Source organism: Musa acuminata, chromosome BXJ1-10 (genome assembly GCF_036884655.1).
Source record: "Musa acuminata AAA Group cultivar baxijiao chromosome BXJ1-10, Cavendish_Baxijiao_AAA, whole genome shotgun sequence".
Classification (NCBI taxonomy): Eukaryota; Viridiplantae; Streptophyta; class Magnoliopsida; order Zingiberales; family Musaceae; genus Musa; species Musa acuminata.
Genome location: NC_088336.1, coordinates 35,568,152 through 35,590,166, shown reverse-complemented (window position 1 = coordinate 35,590,166; position 22,015 = coordinate 35,568,152). Strand labels below are relative to the sequence as shown.

Genomic DNA, 22,015 nt, shown 5'->3' with positions numbered 1-22,015 from the left:
AATCGATCACATCCGTCCACGGTTCTTCTTCAAGAATCAGGAAAGCACACCGAGCGAATGGAGCCCGCCGTCACGGCAGACGCTGCTCACTGATTGGATGACTGTTGATGACTGGGCCCCGCCTTGTCGATCATGGCCGAGATGGGCAGCTCGGTTAATTTTGTGTGGATGTGGGGGTATTATGGCCATCGAACGTCTCCCGCGGGTTCGGTGTACCGTTCCTCTTAGTCGCGTGCCGTGTTTACGTGGAATAAAATGTTGCTATTAGCCTCCGAAGACACTTTTGTTACGGTAATGCCACCGGAAAGTGCAAAGGCCGTGCACTTTTCGCGGGCCCCGGTGGGACCCAAACATATCTCCCCCGGCTTTTAGTTCCATGGGGTCTCTGCCTCCTCTCATCTCCATCTAAATTTACTCCGCAAAGGGAATCGGATCTTCTCAAATCGTTCATCCTACGCTAGGGTTTCTGTTCCAGTTGCCAGGGACAAAGGACGCAAAGGGAGCTTGCGGTCCGGGAGAGTCTTTTTGGGATCGGTAACGACTTGATTAGAGTCTTTTTTTATCTTCTCTTGTTGTCGATTTTGCGTATCAGCAGCATAGAGTAAGTGCTTTTTTAGGAATTTTCTGCTATATTGAGGCGTTACTCAACAATGATTTGATGTTGAAGTGGGAAAATTTTGTTTTTTATTGATGTTTTGTTGGTTTTGGGTGCTGATGCCAATAGCGGAACTTGTGGTGAAATGAGGAATTCATTTGGTTGTTGCAGAAAATTCTGCTCTTTTCTGTTTTTTTGCTGCTTGGGGTGTAAATTACGGATTTTTATGGTTTTTCATTTTAATTTCGTCTTAAGATTTGCTACTTGTCTTCTGCCGTAGGATGTTTGGATTTGATGGAAACTTGAGTAAGATTATGTTGAATATATTATTCAATTGTGGCCTTGCTGGCTTGGGAAAGAGAACGATATGGCTCTTCAGATCAGTTTATTTATTATGTGGGTAAGGTTTTTTTCTTAAGGAAATTATTAGCTGTGCGATTCAAGATTAAGCTGCTGTTTTAAGTCTAAAAAGTTACTTAAAGTCCATCAAAATATTGGAGATGATATTTCTAATGCTTTATGATATAAGTCTAAAAAGATATTTCTCCTTCCAGTTAACTTGAATATTTCTTTATTTTTTTTCATTGTACACTTTTACCTCTGGTTAGGACTGAGTTGAAAAAGAAAGTTATGCCACAAACTTTTTAGATCAGAAATAGTCTTTCAGGTACTAAAGACTTGGGGCTAATAACTAATTGAATAAGGGAATCATAAAATTGGAGGGCTGTGCTCATGTTGGTGAGTTTTCTTTGTTGTCCACCTCCCCTGGTGTACTGTGCTGTGAACTTTCTTTCATAATTTGGGTAATTGCTTTGAAGATGATTATTTCGTTGATTAAAGTCCTATATATATATATATATATATATATATATATATATAAAATCTTTGATTTTTTTGGCTTGCGGATTCTAGAGACTTTGATGCTTATGAAGTTTCTCACAGAAGAAAAAACTTGTTTTATATTACAGGAATTGTTCTGGAAACCCACTGTGTTGATTTGGTCAACTATCTTTTCACGGTGAACCAAGCATGGGTCGTCTTTGTGATTTCTGCACAGAGCGAAGATCTGTTGTCTACTGTAGGTCTGATGCTGCATCCTTATGCTTGTCGTGTGATCGTAATGTGCATTCTGCAAATGCACTTTCTCGGAGGCATTCACGTACACTATTATGCGACAGATGCACCACCCAACCGGCTATAGTAAGGTGCACAGAAGAAAATGCTTCACTTTGCCAAAATTGTGATTGGAATGATCATGGTAGATCAGCTCTGACTTCAGAACACAAGAGGCAAACAATCAACTGCTACTCAGGCTGCCCATCAGCTGCAGAGTTTTCTAGAATTTGGTCCTTCTTTGAGTTTCCTGATATGACAGAGCCTGATTGTGAGCAGGGATTGATGACTATTAATGAGAACAGTGCTATCAATTGTTGGAGACCTCCAGAGGACAGCAGCACTATTAATATTGGCAGCACTCTAGAGACGAATGATAACAGGACCAATCCCGAGTCATCTGCAGTAAATGCTTTTTCTTGTGTTGCTGATCTACCAGCTGGTTCGATGAATTCTACATCCAAGGTGCATTAGGATTTTCAAATGCATACTAGCAGCTTCATGCTACTGAGTCCATTGAGATGCCTATTTATTGTGCATGATGTTGTAGAATGCAAAAGTCCTTATACTTTTTAAGATGGAGCTTCTCTCCACAAAGTTGATAGTTGATGTTATTCTTTTATTGATAATTGATGATTATTCGTAATAAGCATATAGATGTGGTGTATCCTTTATCTGCCCGCTGAAAAGCATCCGTATCAGATTTCTAGATTCCCTCTTGCATTTTTATTTTATGATCACCCAAGGGCTTTCATTTTTATCTCTTTTATTATTTTCTTCTTTGCATACTATTTAAAACTGAGTGTTCATGGAATATTCTTAAAATAAAGAAGTGCTTCTTGAATCTGCATGTACTCTTGATTAGTGCAAGTTAGAACTTTGTACTGCTTAGGCTTTCATTTTTTATCTCTTTTATTATTTTCTTCTTTGCATACTATTTAAAACTGTGTTCATGGAAAATAAAGAAGTGCTTCTTGAATATGCAAGAACTCTTGATTAGTGCAAGTTATAACTTTGTTCTGCTTAGTAATGAATGCTACAATGATGTTATTGAATTCTGGCATATCTAGATTGTCGTTGCAGAAACTTCTATTAGAATATATGGCATTCATTTTTTGTCTTTTTATTGTTTGATATAGTTGATACACTTTTCCACCAAGATTGTTTTTCAGCTCTGAAAACTATGAAGAAAATCAGTGCTTTTATTTGATGAACAGTATCTGAGAAATTCAAGGGAATGGTTGCTCTCATGGTTTACAATTGAGCATATCTTAGAAAATTCTTTACTAATGTGATTGCTAATTGCTTTTAAGGCTTACTTATGTGCAGATAAGCTGTCCCGGGACAGAAGAAATTGCATTATGCAAAGATGACTTCTACGAAGGTCTCGCTGTGGGTGATGTAGACATGACATTTGAGAATTATGAAGAATTCTTTGGTGTATCTCGTGACCAAACAGGGGATCTTTTTGATGATGCTGGAATTGATAGTTATTTTGATATGAAGGAAAACTCCACTTCCAATTCCATTTGTGATGGCGAATTTGCTGAAGAGGTATATGCAACATTTTTCCTGTTATAGTGCATTGGGAAATGAAAACAATAAGAAAATCTTTTTTAAATTCTTATTTACTGCTTGCAATGGGGTCATTCATCTGCCCAGCTTCTTTATTGGGTGCATACTAGCTCTACGAATTACCTAATCTATCTTTTGGCTTGTTGCCACACATTGGGAACGATGTTTTGTAGGCCATATGTCTAGCAGAGAGGATCTATATTAGTTTTTACACTATTTCATATATAAATACTTGTCAGCACCTGCCACCTTTTAAATGTATAGCTCATGGAAGAGGCAGTGTTGTATGAACAGTAATTTGATAGAACTGGAATCGATAGCAGGGCAGAGATAAATGCCATAATGTAAAAACCTCAAACCAAACAATTATTTATTTAGAGAAATACCTGGTTTTTTTATTTCATGATTTTTTAGATTCTTTTTATTTTTCAGTTCTATTTGTGAAGTTTTCTTTATTCTTTTATGCCAATTACGATCTGAATGACTTGATCGGGTGTCCCACCAATCTTGTCACTGAACACTGACTGATACAATCCTACATTCTTGTTTTGAAGTTTTTACTCAAGAGTTGGCAAATTTGTAGCAACCCTGTATAATCCAACATATACTGCACCTTACGGGGTTGATAATTTACAAGAGCAAACGTGTGTCACTTAATTTAGGGAAAACTCTTTTTTGTCAAAGGACCATGTTAATTTATTTCCAGGGTGATGCTTAACAACCTAAGCATGGTTTTCCTTAGTCAAACTACCTGAATATGGCATGGGTTCCATTCTAGTATAAAGTTCCTAGTTTATTAGGTTTGTATTGACACTACTGACATCAAACAGACCATGTCAATTTATTTCCAGGGTGATGCTTAACAACCCTAGCATAGTTTTCCTTAGTCAAACTGCCTGAATATGGCATGGGTTCCATTCTAGTATAAGTTCCTAGTTTATTAGGTTTGTATTGACACTACTGACACCGAACACTTTTGCTTTGTACAATGCACTGACTAGTTGCAGCAGCATCCAAGAACAACAAAGTGACAGTTAACTTGTACAGGAATAGCAGAAGCCATATCCTCAAGCCTGCAGCTATCTTTCCTGCTTTGTGTTTTAATGAACTTAAATATGACCAATATATAAGATATCTAGTCAATTATCCCAGTTATTAACAGTGAGTGATTACTATTTACTAGATTGTATTCTGTCATCCTGTGAGACTTGTCCAAATGCAAGAATGTGCTGCTTGATTAAGAGGAACTTCTCAATTGTAACACATGCTTTTATTTGCCATTGCAGCATGAGCTAATTAAGTTCAGCACTATTTTTTTTCTCTCTTTTTTTGTTTCATCAAGTAAGAAGCATTGATGTTATCCTGATCATCATTCTTGGACGTCATTTTTCTGGGCAGGTTAAACAAATGCAAGCAACATGCAGGAATGTATTATCTTCTGATTCCGTGATGTCAAATCCAGGAGGACATGAAGATTCTAGCCTGGTTATAACAGGGCACCAAGTTCAATCCACTAGAACATTTTCCTTTTCTGGTATGACTGGTGAAAGCAGTGCTAGAGAGTATCAGGATTGTGGGATGTCAGGAATGCTTGTAATAGGTGAGCCGCCTTGGTACCATACTGGTCGAGAAAGCTCATCATTACCTGCATCCAGCAGGGAAAGTGCTCTCATGCGTTACAAAGAAAAGAAGAAAGCACGCAAGTAAGTTCAGACCATGAGTAGCAATGGCGACTTCACAGAATCTCTATGCTTCTAGTTTCATGAATAAACACCTGTCATATATCGCTTTAGACCTCTGGTTGCTGAGCTTAGATTTTGGAACTTGCAAAGAAAAGGTAACTCTATCTGCCATGGATTCATATTGTTTGATGATGCAATGTGCCAAAGCAGACGCATTGTTACACTTTTGAATTTCCTGGTGACTGAACCAAGGGTGACCACGGTTCGGTTCGAACCTGCCCAGAACCGGATCAACGGTTCAGTGTTCCAAACTGAACTGGAGGTTCTGATTCCTAGAAATTGGAACTGGAACCAGAACTGGCAGATCCAAACCAGATAAATATGAAAAAAAAGGAATAAAACATAAATAAGTTGTATGGTGTAGTGGTTAATTTATTTTTTTTGCTTTTTAATTTATTTTTTTTGTTAGTACTTTAAGCTTAAAGCCTAATGACGTGAGGTTGAATCTTGGAGTAATTTATTTTTTTTGCTTTTTAATCAATCGAAACCGGTGGACTGAATCAGAACTGAAACTACCTAGAACCGGTCCGGGTTCCGGTTCTCAATTTTGCAGAATCGAAACTGCGGTTCCAGAACCGGTCACCTCCTAGCTGAACCTTAAAAAGGGACTTTTTTATGCAACTAATAGACATTCTTTTTTAAGATGGTGCATTTTAACATAACAGAGGATAGTGACGCTATTAGGAGGGATTTATGTTGTTCTTAGCCACCTACAATTGAGAAGAAAGATCCTATATATGATATTCATATGTCTATAATTTCTGACACTCCTTCAATTATAGTTAATATTGAAAATGGGAAGGAGAAAGAGTATGTGGATTAAGATGTAGGATTATTATAAATCTGCTTCGTTATGCCAGTGAGGACAGGGATTTCTTGTAACTTAAACTGGTCATTACTTGCAAGCAAACGTCCTCTTTGTGTAGCAAATACTCTCAAAACATGAATATCTTCGCTTAAGCATGTACCACTTATATGTGCTAACTATTGGATCTTTTTTAAGTCCAATTAAATATGAACTTTGCATGTACACAGATTCAGTTTGTGGTTTAGAAATATTACTCAATGATCATATTTCATGGGTATGCCACTAAATTTCATGCTCTTTTCTCTTTCACGTTCAACAGGTTTGAGAAAAAAATCAGGTATGCTTTGCGCAAGGCTAGGGCAGATGGCAGAAGACGGGTGAAGGGGCGCTTTGTCAAAGCCGGTGAAGCTTACGACTACGATCCACTCTCCCAAACAATCTGTTGAGTACATCAATATTTTGGTGACTATGATGTTAATCTTTATTTATATATTTTGAGAAACCGAAAACTGACATCGGTTGCCCATCATCCATTATGAAGGATTTAATGGAACAGAAGATGAGCAATCTGACAGCAACCAGATATGCTGGATATAGAGTTAGTGCTTTCTAAGCTACGTAGGTAAATCTCCAGATTACAAATATTGTATTCAAGGATGACCACATTAATCTTGCACATGGTTGTCCTTCAATATTTCTCTGAACAGAGGCTGGTGCATATATGTGCTAAAATTTTGGAGAAGGAAAGCACTTGACCAGTCCCGTTCAAGAGCAGGTATCAGTTCATTGGCATTGGTGTGCCATGAGCTCGCTGCAGTGCCTCGATGCCAGATTCGGTTTCACTTCAGATGACTACCATAAAAAGATGTGTAGATAACTAATGTCTGCTTATACTGATTGAGAACACCTTGTATCTATCTTTCTATTCACTAGTGAAAGTATACTAGTTGTATATGCATCAAGAGGATCGGAGAGAAACTTACTTTTTCACTTGTAAATATATATACCTTTTAAGCCATGGCTTCAGGGCTATGAAGCTTGCTTTCCTGCCCCAGAGACATGCTTTGAAAATACAGTGTCTTTACACCAGTGCTTCTTTCTACTAGATGTGTGTTTTCACAGCTGTTGAGAGTGAGAATGCTATGATGCATCCATGATTTCCCAGCCTGATGCTAATGTTACAGTTGTTCTTATTATACACTCATTTAAAGCAGCTTGGTCCAGGAGCAAATCCTTCTCTGGCATTTACCACGGACCCATCCAAGACACATTACGCTCCGTGGATCCCGCTGTTCTTACCTGCAAGCAATCTTGAGAGCAGAAAAGTTATGTGGCCATCATCATCATCAATGAATGATTTCTTAGTGTAAGATGGGCCACTAAGACCTCTCTCTTCCGGAAACTACCCGTAAGTTTCTCCGATATGTTAATCTTGTGAGTCATATCTAAAATCAAAATGTCTTTTTTCTTTCTTCTCATCGTCTCTAGATATATCAAATATATAAAGCACCGTAAGACTATTTTCTCTATCAAGATCCAAAGACATACGGGCATCGATCATATGATTATTGTTTCCTTCAAATATATATATATATATATATATATATATATATATATATATATATATATTCTATATTGACTTTGAGAATCCAATAATACTTATACAAAACTAGAATAAGATAATATAATACTTATACAAAGCTAGAATAAGATAATGTGCATAAGATAATATAATTCTTGTCTAGAAAAAGGAAGAAAAAGAAAGATATAGGTGTGACCATGCAAATGGGTGCTCTACTTGTGCCGTGGCCACAGGCTTATTAGCTCTTGGGTCGACCGGAGGATGCTTGTGTGAAGTTTGACCTCGTGACTACATTGCTCTTCTCTTTCTTTTCGTTTGCGTTGACCGAAAATGGGCGAAGAGGAGGTGGTGGTGGTCACGTTCGAGAGGATGCGACTGAGACGAGAGCTTTTCCTTCGATGGTCATCGAAATAACAAGAGAAGAAGAGTAATATTCCTCCCACCACCTCTTCTCTCCACGTTTTGTTGCTTCCTTGGCATGCGCACCACTCGAATGAATGGTAGCTTCACGTCGGATCATCAACTATCCCCATCTTATCTCATGTGATAGAGATGATGCAAAAATAGTGGGGACGAATGAATGTATGAATGAGAATTAATAGGTATAATGAGAATTTTTGTCTCCAAGCATACTACATCTTACACGTATAATAAATAGGTATTATTAACAAAAGAGAATTCCTAACCGCAAGAGTGACTCATGCACTTAATAGTTGGTTTAATTGTAATAATAATAATAATAATAATAATAATAAATTATTAAGTGAGGGTAGTTATGATTAAATTAAGCAAAGTATAACAAATATTATTATTTTTTATTTATTAATAAAAAGAAAGATCCTTTACTCTGATCAAAAAAGCATTTTTAGCTAGAAATTCTCTTCTTTAAAATTTTATAATTACTTTTTATCTTAAAAGCAGCAAAGTGAGACTTCTTTAACTTAAAAAAGAAGGCAGATAATTAAAAGCTCATTGTTCATTTTCCTATTTCTTTTATTATAATCGAGCCCCTATTTATTTATTTATTTATTTATTATTCAAGAGCTTTGAGCATCTTCTTATTTTTAACGTCCTTGTACTCGCCGGCTTAACTCACGACTCGAGGGCCGGCCGCTTCCGCAACGGCGGATCCGAATCGTGATCTAAGTCGGGTTGCCGTTCCCCAACGGGCTCTTTAGGGCTTTTTTGGTAATTCGGCCGGGAAAGGGAAATAATAATTCTTTTTTTGTTTTGTTGTTGTTTCGGCTTCCTTTCTCGTCCATACTCCGTCTGATTCTTCCACGCGTCTTCATCAGCTCGTTGATTGGATGGCGGGCCCATTCCAGTGAGCTGGCACACGTGAATTGGGTCTACCGAGCCCCTTTGGCCCGAGATTTAGGAATCTAATCCGAGAGATACGTCTTGCTCCTCTCTCTGTACCCGATTTTTCATTGGATAAGCCATCGGGGCCTCTGTGGGACCCGATTCCAGTGTGAGATAAGTTACGTCCGTGACAGGTTCAAGAATCATTCTCCGTCCACAATCCAACTACGGTTAAAGGTCAGAGACGGGGAGGAGAGAGAGAGAGAGAGAGAGAGAGAGAGAGAGACGTACGGATTGCCAGACCGCGTCAGTAGTGTCATGATATTACGCCACCGACGCCGAATCCTCCTTCCCTTCCCTTCTTCATCCCTCCAAAGGCGACAAGCCCTTCATCTCCTGGATCGCAATGCGGAGGAACGGCAGAAGCCAATCCACCTCTGCTGCCTCCTCTTGACATCTCCGGACGCATAGTCTGTTCCGCCGCCGTAATCGCCTGCCGAGTCCCTCCAAATCCAGCCTGTCGCCTCTTATTGCCTCCCATCAATATACCAAGTCCTTTGGTCTTATTTGGGCATCTCGCCGTGGCTTATTGCGGTTGGAGATCCTTCGTTGCTGCATGAGCCAGCAGCAGGTGGTTGCCTAACGTGGGAAAAAGATCCTTTTTTTGGCAATTTGTTTCTGGGTGGATTTTAGTTTGAAAAGATAATTTTCGATTGGAAGATTGGAGTGTTTTGCAAAGGCGATATAAAGTGTTTCGGAGTTTTGATTCATCCTGCGAAGCTGCATTAAGTGCTAAGGTGAGATTGATTGGTCTATCGTCGATGTTGAAGGAAAATAGAGGGAAAAAAAAGGCGTCTTTTCTGGTTTTAGATGAGGTTTCGACGATTGGAGAGGGAAGGGATTTGTTCTAGAGTTGTTGTATATGGGGCGCGGTGCATATTGGATTCAGAGGATGTGTCGGTTCGAGAGGGCGATGGGATCTGAGTGCAGAGGAGAAAGGCACCACGGGATGAAGCCCGGAGGCGAGGGGAAGGTGGAGAAGCTGAAGAGCAGGTCCAAGCTAAAGCTTTGGATGATCAGGACGATGACGACGGTGCTGCTGTGGACCTGCGTCCTCCAGCTGACGGCCCTGGGGGGGACATGGGGGCCGAGGGTCTTGAAAGGTTGGCCATCTTGCTTTACCCCCTCGTTTTCGCCGCTCTCCTTGAAACAAGTCACTCCGGTTGTCGAGAAGATCGTCCTTCCGCCCAAAAGTGAGTTCTTTGTGCCCATCTCATCGATCAACAAAGAAAACCTTTACCATTAATTAGTTTTCAGCATCATGTTTTCCCTTGCTATATAAATAATAGTACCTATAGATTTTTAATACATTTAGTTGCTTTGATCACTTTGTTATATGATGTATAAACGGGAGATTGATTCAAAACAAAAGAATTAAAGTTTGATTTCTTGGCATATCATGTGTTTGTTGATGAAATCTGTTCTCTTTGAATTTGGGTTTTGATTTTAGCATTAGGTTCCCTGTTCTGTGCTAATTTCTAATACAACCCTATTGGTTCCTTACTTCATATCTATGACAAATTAAGGGTATTGAGGTGATAACTTGTGCTCTTTCATCGTTTTTTTTTTCTTTTTATTAATTAGCTTAACAATAATTGGTGTACCATCAATTTCGAGCTGGCTATGTGCTCCAAATTTCTGGCTGGTCCCCACCGAAAGGTGAGACTCCGAAATAGGATATTCTATTCGTTTGCTACTATTTGTGTTTAATCCCTTCGTGGTGGCACAATTTTACCTTTAAATCATCACTAATGATGTCATCTCTACCTTATGGTGACATGCCCATGTATGTCATGCGCATTTTTTGAGTCATTTGACAACCTTGCTATCGCTAAAATAATGTAATTTTTACCTATGTTAATTAAATATATGGTGAAGCTTACTTGTTTGGTTGGATTTGATTGTCCTGACTCTTGCCGATATTTGATATTGTTATTTTCTCATTTGGAATTTCTGATGCATTCATGTATAGGAATCTACAGAAACAATGGGTATGTAATGGTCTCATGCAACGGTGGGCTTAATCAGATGCGAGGAGCGGTAAGGATTCGATTAAACTGTTAGTGGTCAATTTCGAATTTGTTTTGCTCCCTATCTCAAGCAATTTGATGTTCCATCTGCTTTGCAATTTACTGATGACACGATAATGTCTTCAGATTTGTGATATGGTTGCTATTGCAAGATATTTGAACGTGACACTCATAGTACCAGAATTGGATAAATCATCATTTTGGGCTGATCCTAGGTGTGTATGTCCTTCTAACCTAATATCTCATAGGGTTGGTCTTTCATAACTTGATGAGATAGATGCAAACTTGACCTTTTATTAATACTTACTAGAACTATTCATTGCTTGATGTGACAGTGAGTTCCAAGACATTTTTGATGTTGACCATTTTATCGCTTCGTTGAGAGATGAGGTAAGAATTTTAAAAGAATTGCCACCAAGACTAAAAAGGAGGGCTGAGCTGGGAATGGTGTACTCTATGCCACCTGTTAGCTGGTCCGATATCTCTTATTACCAAAATCAGGTCGGTATGCCTTTCTAATCATGATAGGAAACAGAGGTATTTAATAACAATGATATTACAGGTTTTCTAACTGTAATATTTATCTTGCAACCAGATTCTTCCTTTGATAAAGAAGCACAAGATTGTGCACTTCAACAGGACAGATGCAAGGCTTGCCAATAATGGTCTGCCTTTAGAGATCCAGAAGTTGCGTTGCCGAGTGAACTATGCTGCTCTGAGATTCACCTCTGAGATTGAAGAGTTGGGGAGGCGGGTAATCAGAATTTTGCGTCAAAATGGCCCTTTTTTGGTTCTTCATTTACGATATGAAATGGACATGCTGGCTTTCTCTGGATGTACTCATGGTTGCACTATTGAAGAGGCAGAAGAGCTGACAAGAATGAGGTATACATATTTCTTTGTTTTGTGCTTTTCTGGTGGATTGTTTAGGTTTTTGGTGAGTGACTTCGAGTAGCTAATCATCACAGATATGCATATCCATGGTGGAAAGAGAAAGTTATCAACTCTGAACTGAAAAGGAAAGATGGTCTCTGCCCTTTAACACCAGAAGAAACTGCTCTGATTTTGGGGGCACTGGATATTGATCGCAATATCCAAGTGTATATTGCTGCGGGAGAAATATATGGTGGAAAAAGGAGAATGGCTGCCCTTTCTGATGCTTATCCAAATGTGGTGAGTGTAAACTGTAGTTTTTATTCAGTTATCTACCTTTTGGTTTTTATTTTGCCCGATTAATTTTTAAATTGATGAACAGGTGAGGAAGGAAATATTGCTAGGGCCCTCGGACCTTGGATATTTCCAAAATCACTCCTCACAAATGGCAGCATTAGATTATATGGTTTCTTTGGAGAGTGATGTCTTCATACCTACATATGATGGTAACATGGCCAAAGTGGTTGAGGGCCATCGCAGGTACTTCTATTCGTGTCTCATCACCGATATCTATTGGCCAATCATGGACCTTATTTGTTTGATTCACTCTAGACTTGGCTAATTCGATGGATGAAATTTTCTCTTCATCCATGTAGGTGGTACCACAGTTGACAATCATCTAATAAAATGTTACATAGGACCACCAGATCTCTGTTGTATTGACACACTAAAGCTTCTCTATTATGCCAGCAAAAAATGCCTTTGTAGTGTTAGCATACCAGAACCCTTGTAGTAAAATGTCTGAGATGAGTATATTAAACCTTGAGTATGCAGATGTTAAAACTGATGCTATATCCGGAGAAATGAAAACCAGTGTTACGTTGAAATCTTAATATCAGATTGGATCTTTTTGTTGAGTATAATTTATAAAGGTATTGTCCAGCCAATTCCGACCAGTTGAGTAGTTATCAGGCATGATACTCTTTCTTTTTTTTGGAAGTAATAGTGGCTTAGATCCTCCACCTCTTAGCATTTATCAAAGGTCCTAGCACAAGACTGGAAAAAGTTGTTTCTTTTGCTTATTATTTTACATTTTTCTCGATCAAACTGGGATTTCTCTAAGATTATATCTTTCCTTTATATAATTTGCAGATACTTAGGTTTCAAGAAGACTATTACTTTGGATCGAAAGCTCCTGGTTGAGCTGATCGATCAGTACAACAATGGAACATTAGGATGGGATGACTTCTCTTCATCGGTTAAGGCAACTCATGCTAACCGAATGGGAAGGCCTACCAGAAGAGTGGTGATTCCTGATAGACCCAAGGAAGAGGACTACTTCTATGCCAATCCCCAAGAGTGCCTTCAACAGCCTGATAAGCCATGGACATCGCTAGTTCACCATGATGGTACTAATCTATCGAGAACACCATTAGCCTAATCCTTCATGAAGGTTATCCACGTCGACCAAGATTGAAAAAGAGGAGATTTTGCTTCGAAAGGACTGATGCAATGCAAAGAGGTTGTTGCATCCGAGGTTCATTCGTGCAGCTGCTGAATATACATATTTATTACATATCTTTTTAATTCTTTAAAATAAAACCAATTCTTGTATAGAAAGATGACTGTGTTCAAGTAAGAGAAGAGCAGGACCACACCGAGGTAAATATTCAGTTGCATGTACAGGGCAGGAGATGGAACAGAGAATTATCAACTATCTATCTATCTATCTATCTGAATTCAGTACCTTGTTGAAAGTTAACCCCTTTTTCTATCTCTGATGGTATTGAATCACTTGCAAATCAGACTTTTATTCCAGTGGATGGAATTAAATGGTGAAAAAGAATTATTACATGGTTAAATTGTGTATTAGTATGGTGATTGGTTAAATTGTGTCTGTGCGGTTTAGCTACTATGAAGCCCTTGTCATAAAACTCATGTATGTTCATTGAGTAGACGATACATATACTGAACTCTCTTTTGGCACAGATTACAGGAAAAGTATTCTGGTGATTTGGATCGTGTAGATGCTTGGAATCTTTGAGGTAGTAAATTTTGTCTTAATCACCACTGCATGCTAAGATTGTGAAAAATGTTCAACTTTACATGATGCTTTTGATGCAATGGAGTTATTAGGATCCCTGATTGGTTCTTGCTTCGACTATCTACCCCACGAGTGACTTCAAATCTTTCAACTGTGTGCATGATTAGTTTTAAGATATCGAGCACAATTTGACAGTATCATATGCTGAAGACAGCGGTATTATTTTACGTGGATGGCTATGCGATTCATCCATCCACCAATCAGCGTCCACCATCGGGTGCGGGGTCCATGCGACACCAATGAAATATATCTGGTGCCTGCGAAGGACCAGCTGATCCAAGTCACGGTCAACCGGCGCCGATATGTTTGACTCGGGAGGCGTGTGGGTTATCTTTGGCGTCACGGACCAATGGGCGGCGGGCGGCGGGCGGCAGTGCGACTCACGGGGAACGAGCTGCTATGAAGTGGACACAACATTTGCAATCACCGAGAACACGACAGGTATAAAATACTCCGAGCATCACGTATATAACACTCGAATCCTGTGTATGTTGTCTTCTCGAGAAGAGATCACACCGAAGCACATGAATTCTTTCGATCACCAGTATAAGACAGGAGTCGAACAGGATCTTTCGAGGATTGTTATTGCTAACCTTTTTATCAGAAAGAGCAATCAACGTATTTGTAGGGGAAGGAATAGTCTACATTGCTTGGCGATCGAGTTCTTCGCATCCGCTCATTCTGAGAAAGAACTCAGGAATCGAGTTATGAGGAACTAGCAAGCATTGTAGGAACTGTCAATGGTACAGAACTCAGTGAAGAACGCTTTGTGGGAACTCTCAATGTTTTTTTTGTGCTTGATTTAGATGGCAATAGCAACAACATACTTACCGGGGAAAGAATAGTTTATGCTGCATTATGATTAAGTTGTATTTACAGGAATGGATTTCCAAGATATGGCAAGTAAGAGGTAAGCGGGCAGGAATCGCGTGCATTTGGTTGCTTGAGGAAGCTGGCTTTAACTTTCTGTAAGCAAATCAGAAGTGTGCATCTAAAAGACCTTCTCATGAAGAGAATGTTAATTTGGATATGTCTTTGAGTTATGAAATTTACTTAGCTTTTCCATATAATAAATAGCATAAAATTAACTGTGGAGCTAATGGAGTGAGATAACAATGGGAGAAAGCTGCATCTCCTTGGTGGTGGCATGCAATCGTCTGAACTTGGGACTTCTCTCCAAACATGTTTTGAAGTCGTATTTGTAGAGATCATACTGCAATACCAATGAGCTTTCCTTAACTGCGTTATGTAATACATCTGTCTTGCTTCACCAACAGCACAAGTTGCTGTGTCGATGATCCTGATACATAAAGCATGGGAGAGGGCCACATAAAACCTACGCTAGAGTAACCTTGTGTGCACCGGAGAAATGCTTAGCAGCGGTGACCATGGCTGCCTCCGGCCCAGGTGACGCCGCAGCCGATCCTGGTTTAGCTCCACGGGTACAGTCGGCCGGAAAGGAAACGAGCCACGACGTTAACGCTGATAAGATTGACCGGCGGCCACTGTCGCTATCCATTGCTTCACCGATCAGTGGCAAGCTAAGATTTATGATTCAGGTCCAGACAACAAAGCTAGAACAACTTGGAAGAGGAGTGAACTCAACGAAGAAAGCTTTTGTAGGGAGAAAAAATAGATTGCATCGCTTGATGATCAAGTTCTTTGGCATTCCTTCTTGGGAATCAAGTTTGAAGAACGAGGAAGCGTTTTGACTTTGGACTTCGATACAGGAGATAAGGAAAGTGCAATATATTTTGTCATTGTCGTCTGGTGATGTTAGAAAAGTCAGCTGCTTGACCACAGTCGTAGTCAATGTCATATGCTTTCTTGGAAGCTGTCTCCATGGCATAAACATGAACTTGCACTTAGAGTGAGTCGAGTGAAAGAGGACCTCATGGAAGAGAACTTCATCCAACAAAAAACTATTTATTAAATTTTTGATTATTGTGACTGATATATTTGTTTTTTGTTTCTTTTTTGGGGATATAAAGAAAAGCATGAAATTAATGGACTAATCTGTGTTGGAAGAGAGAGCTGGCTATGTACCTCTGTGAATATCCAAGCAATAAGCAGGAAGAAGTTGCATGCACTTGTAGATTGAGGAACATTTGATAGATTGTTAGTGGATAGAAGAGAATAACTTATCACAAAGAAATATTATGAGTTGACAAGAGAAAAGCATTCTAGAGAATCAATATTGACAATATCAAATTTCTTATGAAACAACATGAATACAAAGCTAATCAATTTTTAACAGTAAGATTATACAGATATAGCTACTTCATGCCTTATGTGTTATACCACTCTAAATATTAGTTTCTTTTAATACTATAGATGAACAAAAAATAGTTATGGAGGGTAAACAGAAACATTAATATATGGTAAGGATATTCACTCTTTAAGAAAACTTTCTCCACTTGAGCTTGTGATGTTTCCACAAGTTTTACCTTGTGATGTGAGATGAATCATTCTTGTAATCAACAACTTTTGATTGGGAACGAGTCGCTGCATGCATGTAACACAGTCTCATGTTGTTGTTTGGAGCAAAACTTGCTGTCAATTATTGTACCAATAATTACAAGCATACCCATCCATAACACAAGTTTGTAAGCATAAAGATAGCAGCAGTAGAAGCTACATTGGCATAGGAGATCTCGAAAACTTATGGCACTTGTTGCTGCCCATCACTTCACCTATCACTGCCAAGACAGGAAGCATAGTACTTCAAGTTAAGCCGACACATGCAAGAACAAGTTGGGATAGAAGAAGACTGGAGTGTCGTTGAGGCAGTGGGAAATGTATCCAGATGTCGGCAAGCAACATGTTTGTAGCACAAGGATCAGTTTATACTGCTTCGTGATCATGTTTCTAGCTCCCCTTTTCCAGTGAGAGAACTCAGGCAGGCACAAAGACATTGCAACTGGCATCGTTGTCTGCCGAGGAAGGCAGCAAGCTTTGCAGCACGCATGGATCGATCGACCTTTATCATCACCCAGCTGCTTGGCCACAGTTTCAGTCCACTGTTGTGTTCTTGTAAAGCTGTGTCAGCTTCATGAGCATGGATCAACAACCACAAACATTATGCACTGAAAGAGATTCCAACAAGAAGTGAAAGGTACACCTACCCATACTTGGCTACTGTGCTATTCATGTCATCGCTTTGTTTACGATAAGCTCTCACTAGTCATCGGAAATAGAAGATAATTTGTCGGGAAGTGGATCTCATATATCTATCTATCTATCTATCTATCTATCAATTTATAAATAAAATAAAAGATACTTCTTTGAAAAAATTGACAAGGTTTTCTTCGAGATTAATAGTCCAACATATTGTTCCCACAACCAACATGTCCCAAAGCATTTGCCCCGACCTGAAAGAAAGTTGTCTCTTTCAGTTGCCATAGGGTTCACCAAACTCAAAGCCAAAAGAAAAAAAAGATAATAATTAATTCCCATCACAAATAGATAGAACAGAGCTTCATGAGTTAGATACATGTTCCTGTCATATCAACATCACCCACCTTCCTCTGCCGAACAACTTGCGAGCCTCTGCCTCCTCCCTTCCCAACCGCTACGCAATCGAGTTTCTATGGGCGCCAGTGTCAGGACAATCTGCCATCATTTTTGACTCAGAGCTTCATGGATTATTAAACCTGAGATCGGCTATGGTGTGGAGTCAACTGCGAAGAGGCCTCGAGAGGCATTCATAAGCAAGGAAATGATACTATTTCAGTAGGCTCTTATCTGAAACAGTGGTTTAATCTTTCTGGTTTCTGTCCCTCTAATTTCGACCAGAAAGAATGCGTGTGCGTTCTCCCATTTAAAGGTCCACAAACTCCCATCGATGTCTTCGTTCCAGTGAGAGCAATAAGTGGAAATAGGAGCAGGCGTCACCCATGGTAACATGCGGTGTACGAGTTGAGGCAACTCGCCCGAGAAAATCACTCCGGGCGATCTGGATGTTGCGGGACCCACACCCGTGGTCCTTTTATTATACTTTTCTGATGGATTTATCGGGTAATTTTTCCAACCACAAACGTTTCCCACGCGATCCCTTACGCTCATGACTCTGTTTCGGCTCCATGTCAGCGCGTAAGGACCTGCCGTGCGCTTCGAGCGCGTGCGCAGAGGCAGAGCATTAAAAAGCTCACTGATAAGGCGGTAAACTAACCGCATTGCATCCAATTCCTTCTACCCACGCGGCTCAATGCCATCCGTCAGATCATTCTATCCCGTCAATCCAACAGTTTCGACGTTACCTGTCCCTCCTTCTAGAGGTTTCCAATCCGCACGCTTCGTGCAATTAATATACAATTAATCGCGGCTTAAAGCTTTAATCGAGAGAAGGGTTTTAGCTGTGTGAGCCTGAGGCTCATATTACCACCTCTCAATAAAAGCCTAGTGGGTGAGGGACGAGTTGGGGGCGAAGGAGCGGATCCTCCGCCGTGGTGTCGACCCCCGGATCTGATTCCTGTCGTCGGTCGCCGTGGACCTGGAGCCTGCCTTCTCTCCGGCGAGATCTCCCCGCCGGTGAGTTGCTTCGCGCAGACCTAGGCGCGATCTCCACACATCGGTCTCTCGCTTGGTTTCTAGGTGACTTCTTCTGCGATCTTATCGCGTGGTCGTTCGTAATCTCGCGAGGTTTGCCAGATCGTTGGGGTTTCGCTTATTTTGTTGCTTTTTGCCGATTCTTTTGGCACAATGATAGGTTTTCAGGGGTCGAGTTGGTCTCTACGTAGGAATACTAGGGTTTGGTCTAACTTGGTTAGATGCTGCCGATTTCTACTTAGATCGACATTCTTTGCCAGCGGATGCGTCATGAAACATATCCTTTGGTTCTCGAGCAAAGAAACGTTAAAGTAAGCTGGATCGAGCGCTTCCTTCAGCATTTCTCTTTGGTTTTGATGGTCTACCTTTTCTTGCGGACAAAATGGCAAGGATTCTTCGCGGTTTTGGTTTGAAGAGCTTTGTGGCGTTTGTCAGTGAAGCAGTTGCACTCTTTTCATTGTTAAGTGAATATTCCTAACCCTTGCTTGTTATCTTTCAACAACTGAAGAAACGCATAGATCTGTATTGGATATTTGATTTGTTAATTTCACGTGTTTTGATGTCTCACTTGTTTCGTTGATTTATTATATAATTTTTGTTTAGAGACGTCACTATTTTGGGGCATGGATAAGCGTATCTGCAAAACATTTGGTTTTGGCTAATGTGTTTGTCGCTGCTACACTAAACACATCATTTTGTGACTATAAGTAAAGGAGACGAAAAGGATTTGCGGCGAACATTTCAAGTTGATTTTTTACTATGGTAAAATGCATTTCTTTTCTTTTCTTGTGATCAACAGCTGCGTATTTGGTCCTTGGTTGACCTCCGGTGTCTTTGTTGTTTCTGTAATATCGGTTATACATCCAGTTTTTGTTCTCTAATTTTTTGTAGAGTCATGCCACGGAAATGAAGAACTCATCCCACAAAAATGAAGTTAGTTTTGTTCTGGCCTTCATATGGTGTGCATGTCTTTTCCTTGTCTTCTTTAACTTCTTTTTAGTTATCTCACGAAAATATGTATGCTACGATTTGCTTGGATTGTCCAAAGCATTCAATTGCTTAATTATGCTAACCGAGTTTTATTATCCTAGTACCCATAATGTGAATGCTCTTTTTGACAGGTCTTGACTTTTCACATGAGCGTAATGTCCAATTAAGGTGGGTTTTCCGATGTAGGGTGGTCGTGCATCTCTATCTACACTGGCACTGCCTTCTAATTCTGATGTATGGTTTGTCGGTCCAGTAATACTTTCCTACTTAATGAACGATCCTGCATCACATCTTCTTCTCTCTACTATCGCGTCAACCTCCGTGTGTGGCGTGTGCTCAAGAGAGAAGAAGAGGAAGAAAAAGAAAAGCATCTTCTTTGCTGCAACCTCTGTTTGTAGTAACTGCAGATCCTGCATATTCCATGTCTCCTAACTTGGACAGCCCCATTAAGACCCAGATGGCAGTTTCAATCTTAAGTCGCACCACCAGCAGTGACTACCATGGGAGTAGCCAAAGCGAAGGAAAACAAGGTGGACGGAGACGTGTGTTTGTCCAAACTGAAACTGGCTGTGTACTGGGTATTGAACTGGATCGTGGGGATAATGCCCACACCGTGAAAAGAAGGTTGCAAATTGCTCTCAATGTGCCTACTGAGGAGAGCTCCCTCACCTTTGGTGATCTTGTGTTAAAAAATGATCTCAGTGCTGTCCGGAATGATTCCCCATTACTTCTTACCAGGAATGCCCTGCACAGAAGTTCCTCTACACCATGCCTCTCTCCCACTGGAAAGGACATTCAGCATAGGGATCGGAGCAGTCCAATTGAAATTTTAGTGTGCTCAAGCCGCTGCTCTCGCACCCGACAGCTGGTTAAGGATGTCATGAACGCTATTAGAAATGGCGTTGACCCTATACCAGTTCACAGTGGGCTTGGTGGTGCCTACTACTTCAGGAATGTCAGAGGTGAATGTGTTGCAATTGTGAAGCCTACAGATGAAGAACCATTTGCACCAAATAATCCTAAAGGTTTCACGGGGAAGGCCCTTGGGCGACCGGGCCTGAAAAGGTCTGTGCGAGTTGGCGAGACTGGATTCAGGGAAGTTGCTGCGTACCTCCTGGATTATGATCATTTTGCCAATGTTCCCCCAACAGTCCTTGTGAAGGTCACTCATTCAGTTTTTCATGTGAACGAAGGTGTTAATTGCAATACTAGTGGGAAGGCTGTTGACAAGAAGCGTAGTGCTGTCAGCAAGATAGCATCCTTTCAGCAGTTTGTTCCTCATGACTTTGATGCTAGTGATCATGGGACCTCCAGTTTTCCTGTTGCGGCTATACACAGGATTGGTATACTTGATATTAGAATTTTTAATACTGACAGGCATGGCGGAAACCTTTTGGTAAGGAAACTTGAAGGGGTGACTGGTAGAGTTGGGGCCCAGACGGAACTTGTTCCAATCGATCATGGTCTCTGCTTGCCAGAGAGTTTAGAGGATCCGTATTTTGAGTGGATCCACTGGCCACAGGCATCAATCCCTTTCTCTGAGGATGAGCTCAAGTATATTGCTGACCTTGATCCGGTCAAAGATTCTGAGATGCTTCGTATGGAGCTGCCCATGATCCGTGAAGCATGCCTTAGAGTTTTGATCCTGTCAACTATTTTTCTCAAGGAAGCAGCTGCATTTGGGCTTTGCCTTGCAGAGATTGGTGAGATGATGAGCAGGGAATTCAGAGGAATGGAAGAAGAGCCAAGTGAACTGGAAGTTGTGTGCATTGAGGCAAGACAGTTGATAGCAGAAAGAATAGTATTTTCTCCAGTAGCCAATCCAAATGATGATGATGCGACTCTGTTTGACATTGACTATGAAGAAGCTGATCTGGCAATGCCAAAATCACCAGCGTCTTATGCTTTTGGACAAAGAGGCAGAAGCTCCAAAAACCCGCTGTCAAGATTGGAGGAGAGTTTGGAGGAGCAGGAAGATGATGAGCACATAGAAAGCAATGTGAAGAGCACTTGCTGCCCATCTGCCTGTGAATGGCATCCGCATTTTTCAAAGCTGTCCACATCTTTGAAGGGCATAGCTCTTGCTGGAAAGAGTCAGCGATGCCTGGTTGGTGCTCCGAGTGCTAATTTTACTTGTAGTAAAATTAAAAATAGTGGTGGTGCTAGTAGGTCTCAGGTTGGTAATAGTAGGAGTGCCAACGAACAGCTGCCTGCAAATGTGAACTTTGTGAAGCTGGCTGACATGGGGGAGGAGGAGTGGTCAGCATTCCTGGAGAAGTTCCAGGAGTTGCTCCCAGGTGCATTCCGTAGTCGGAAATGTGGTGCTGCTGGCCAGAGGCAGAAGCAGAGGTTGGGCACTTCTTGCCAGTTTTGAGTAGAAGGTAGAAAAGGCAGGGTTGACGGCTGGTTTGCAGTCCAGTAGCGGTTGTTTGTGTGAGCCCTTTTCTAGTCGGGGTAAAGAATAGAGAAGGGGAGATTGCTGAATAAAGATGTTTAGAGGATTATGGTATGTCGAAGGGAAGTGGATGTGCGTCTTGTGGTTGTGCTGCCTCTGTATATATGTTTTATGGTTTTGTTTAAATGTCTGCTACTCGAAGAAGGTATTCTGATATCCTGCATGTATGCCGCGTACCTGAAGAAGAAGAAAAAAAAAATACTTTCAGCAATAAAAACGTAAAATAGCTGTATGTAAA

At 40.5% G+C, this 22,015-nt stretch overlaps 3 protein-coding genes across 19 annotated transcripts; all 3 read left to right on the top strand.

Moving 5' to 3' along the window:
- The first annotated feature begins 384 nt into the window (after positions 1 to 384).
- Positions 385 to 6,887, top strand: LOC103969730 (zinc finger protein CONSTANS-LIKE 9). Of its 7 annotated transcripts, none has more exons than XR_010480216.1 (7): positions 385 to 534; positions 1,564 to 2,173; positions 3,038 to 3,262; positions 4,682 to 4,986; positions 6,153 to 6,274; positions 6,375 to 6,451; positions 6,541 to 6,887. XR_010480216.1 is itself a non-coding variant. In XM_009383381.3 (6 exons), coding segments are annotated over exons 2-6 (1,203 nt in total). In that variant the 5' UTR covers positions 385 to 534; positions 1,564 to 1,624; the 3' UTR covers positions 6,377 to 6,887. The 7 variants fall into 7 exon arrangements, 3 of the variants coding, with proteins under 3 accessions (XP_009381656.2, XP_009381655.2, XP_018674428.2); XR_010480215.1 differs by having other exon boundaries at positions 6,375 to 6,455; XR_001975765.2 differs by having other exon boundaries at positions 6,153 to 6,451.
- Positions 6,888 to 8,970: 2,083 nt separating this feature from the next.
- On the top strand, positions 8,971 to 13,534 carry LOC103969729 (rhamnogalacturonan I rhamnosyltransferase 1). The gene is made up of 8 exons (XM_009383378.3): positions 8,971 to 9,970; positions 10,750 to 10,817; positions 10,934 to 11,022; positions 11,143 to 11,308; positions 11,403 to 11,692; positions 11,776 to 11,980; positions 12,063 to 12,220; positions 12,833 to 13,534. The coding sequence occupies exons 1-8, from the start codon at positions 9,640 to 9,642 to the stop codon at positions 13,119 to 13,121; spliced, it is 1,596 nt and encodes a 531-aa protein (XP_009381653.2). The 5' UTR covers positions 8,971 to 9,639; the 3' UTR covers positions 13,122 to 13,534.
- A 4,638-nt stretch (positions 13,535 to 18,172) lies between these two features.
- LOC135581362 (phosphatidylinositol 4-kinase gamma 6-like) lies at positions 18,173 to 22,015 on the top strand. 11 transcript variants are annotated; one of them, XM_065085233.1, is made up of 4 exons: positions 18,189 to 18,377; positions 18,493 to 18,643; positions 19,454 to 19,490; positions 19,576 to 22,015. In XM_065085233.1, the coding sequence occupies exon 4, from the start codon at positions 19,744 to 19,746 to the stop codon at positions 21,694 to 21,696; it is 1,953 nt and encodes a 650-aa protein (XP_064941305.1). In that variant the 5' UTR covers positions 18,189 to 18,377; positions 18,493 to 18,643; positions 19,454 to 19,490; positions 19,576 to 19,743; the 3' UTR covers positions 21,697 to 22,015. The 11 variants fall into 11 exon arrangements, with proteins under 11 accessions (XP_064941303.1, XP_064941298.1, XP_064941306.1 ...); XM_065085232.1 differs by having other exon boundaries at positions 18,493 to 18,791; XM_065085231.1 differs by having other exon boundaries at positions 18,173 to 18,314; positions 18,593 to 18,643; positions 19,454 to 22,015.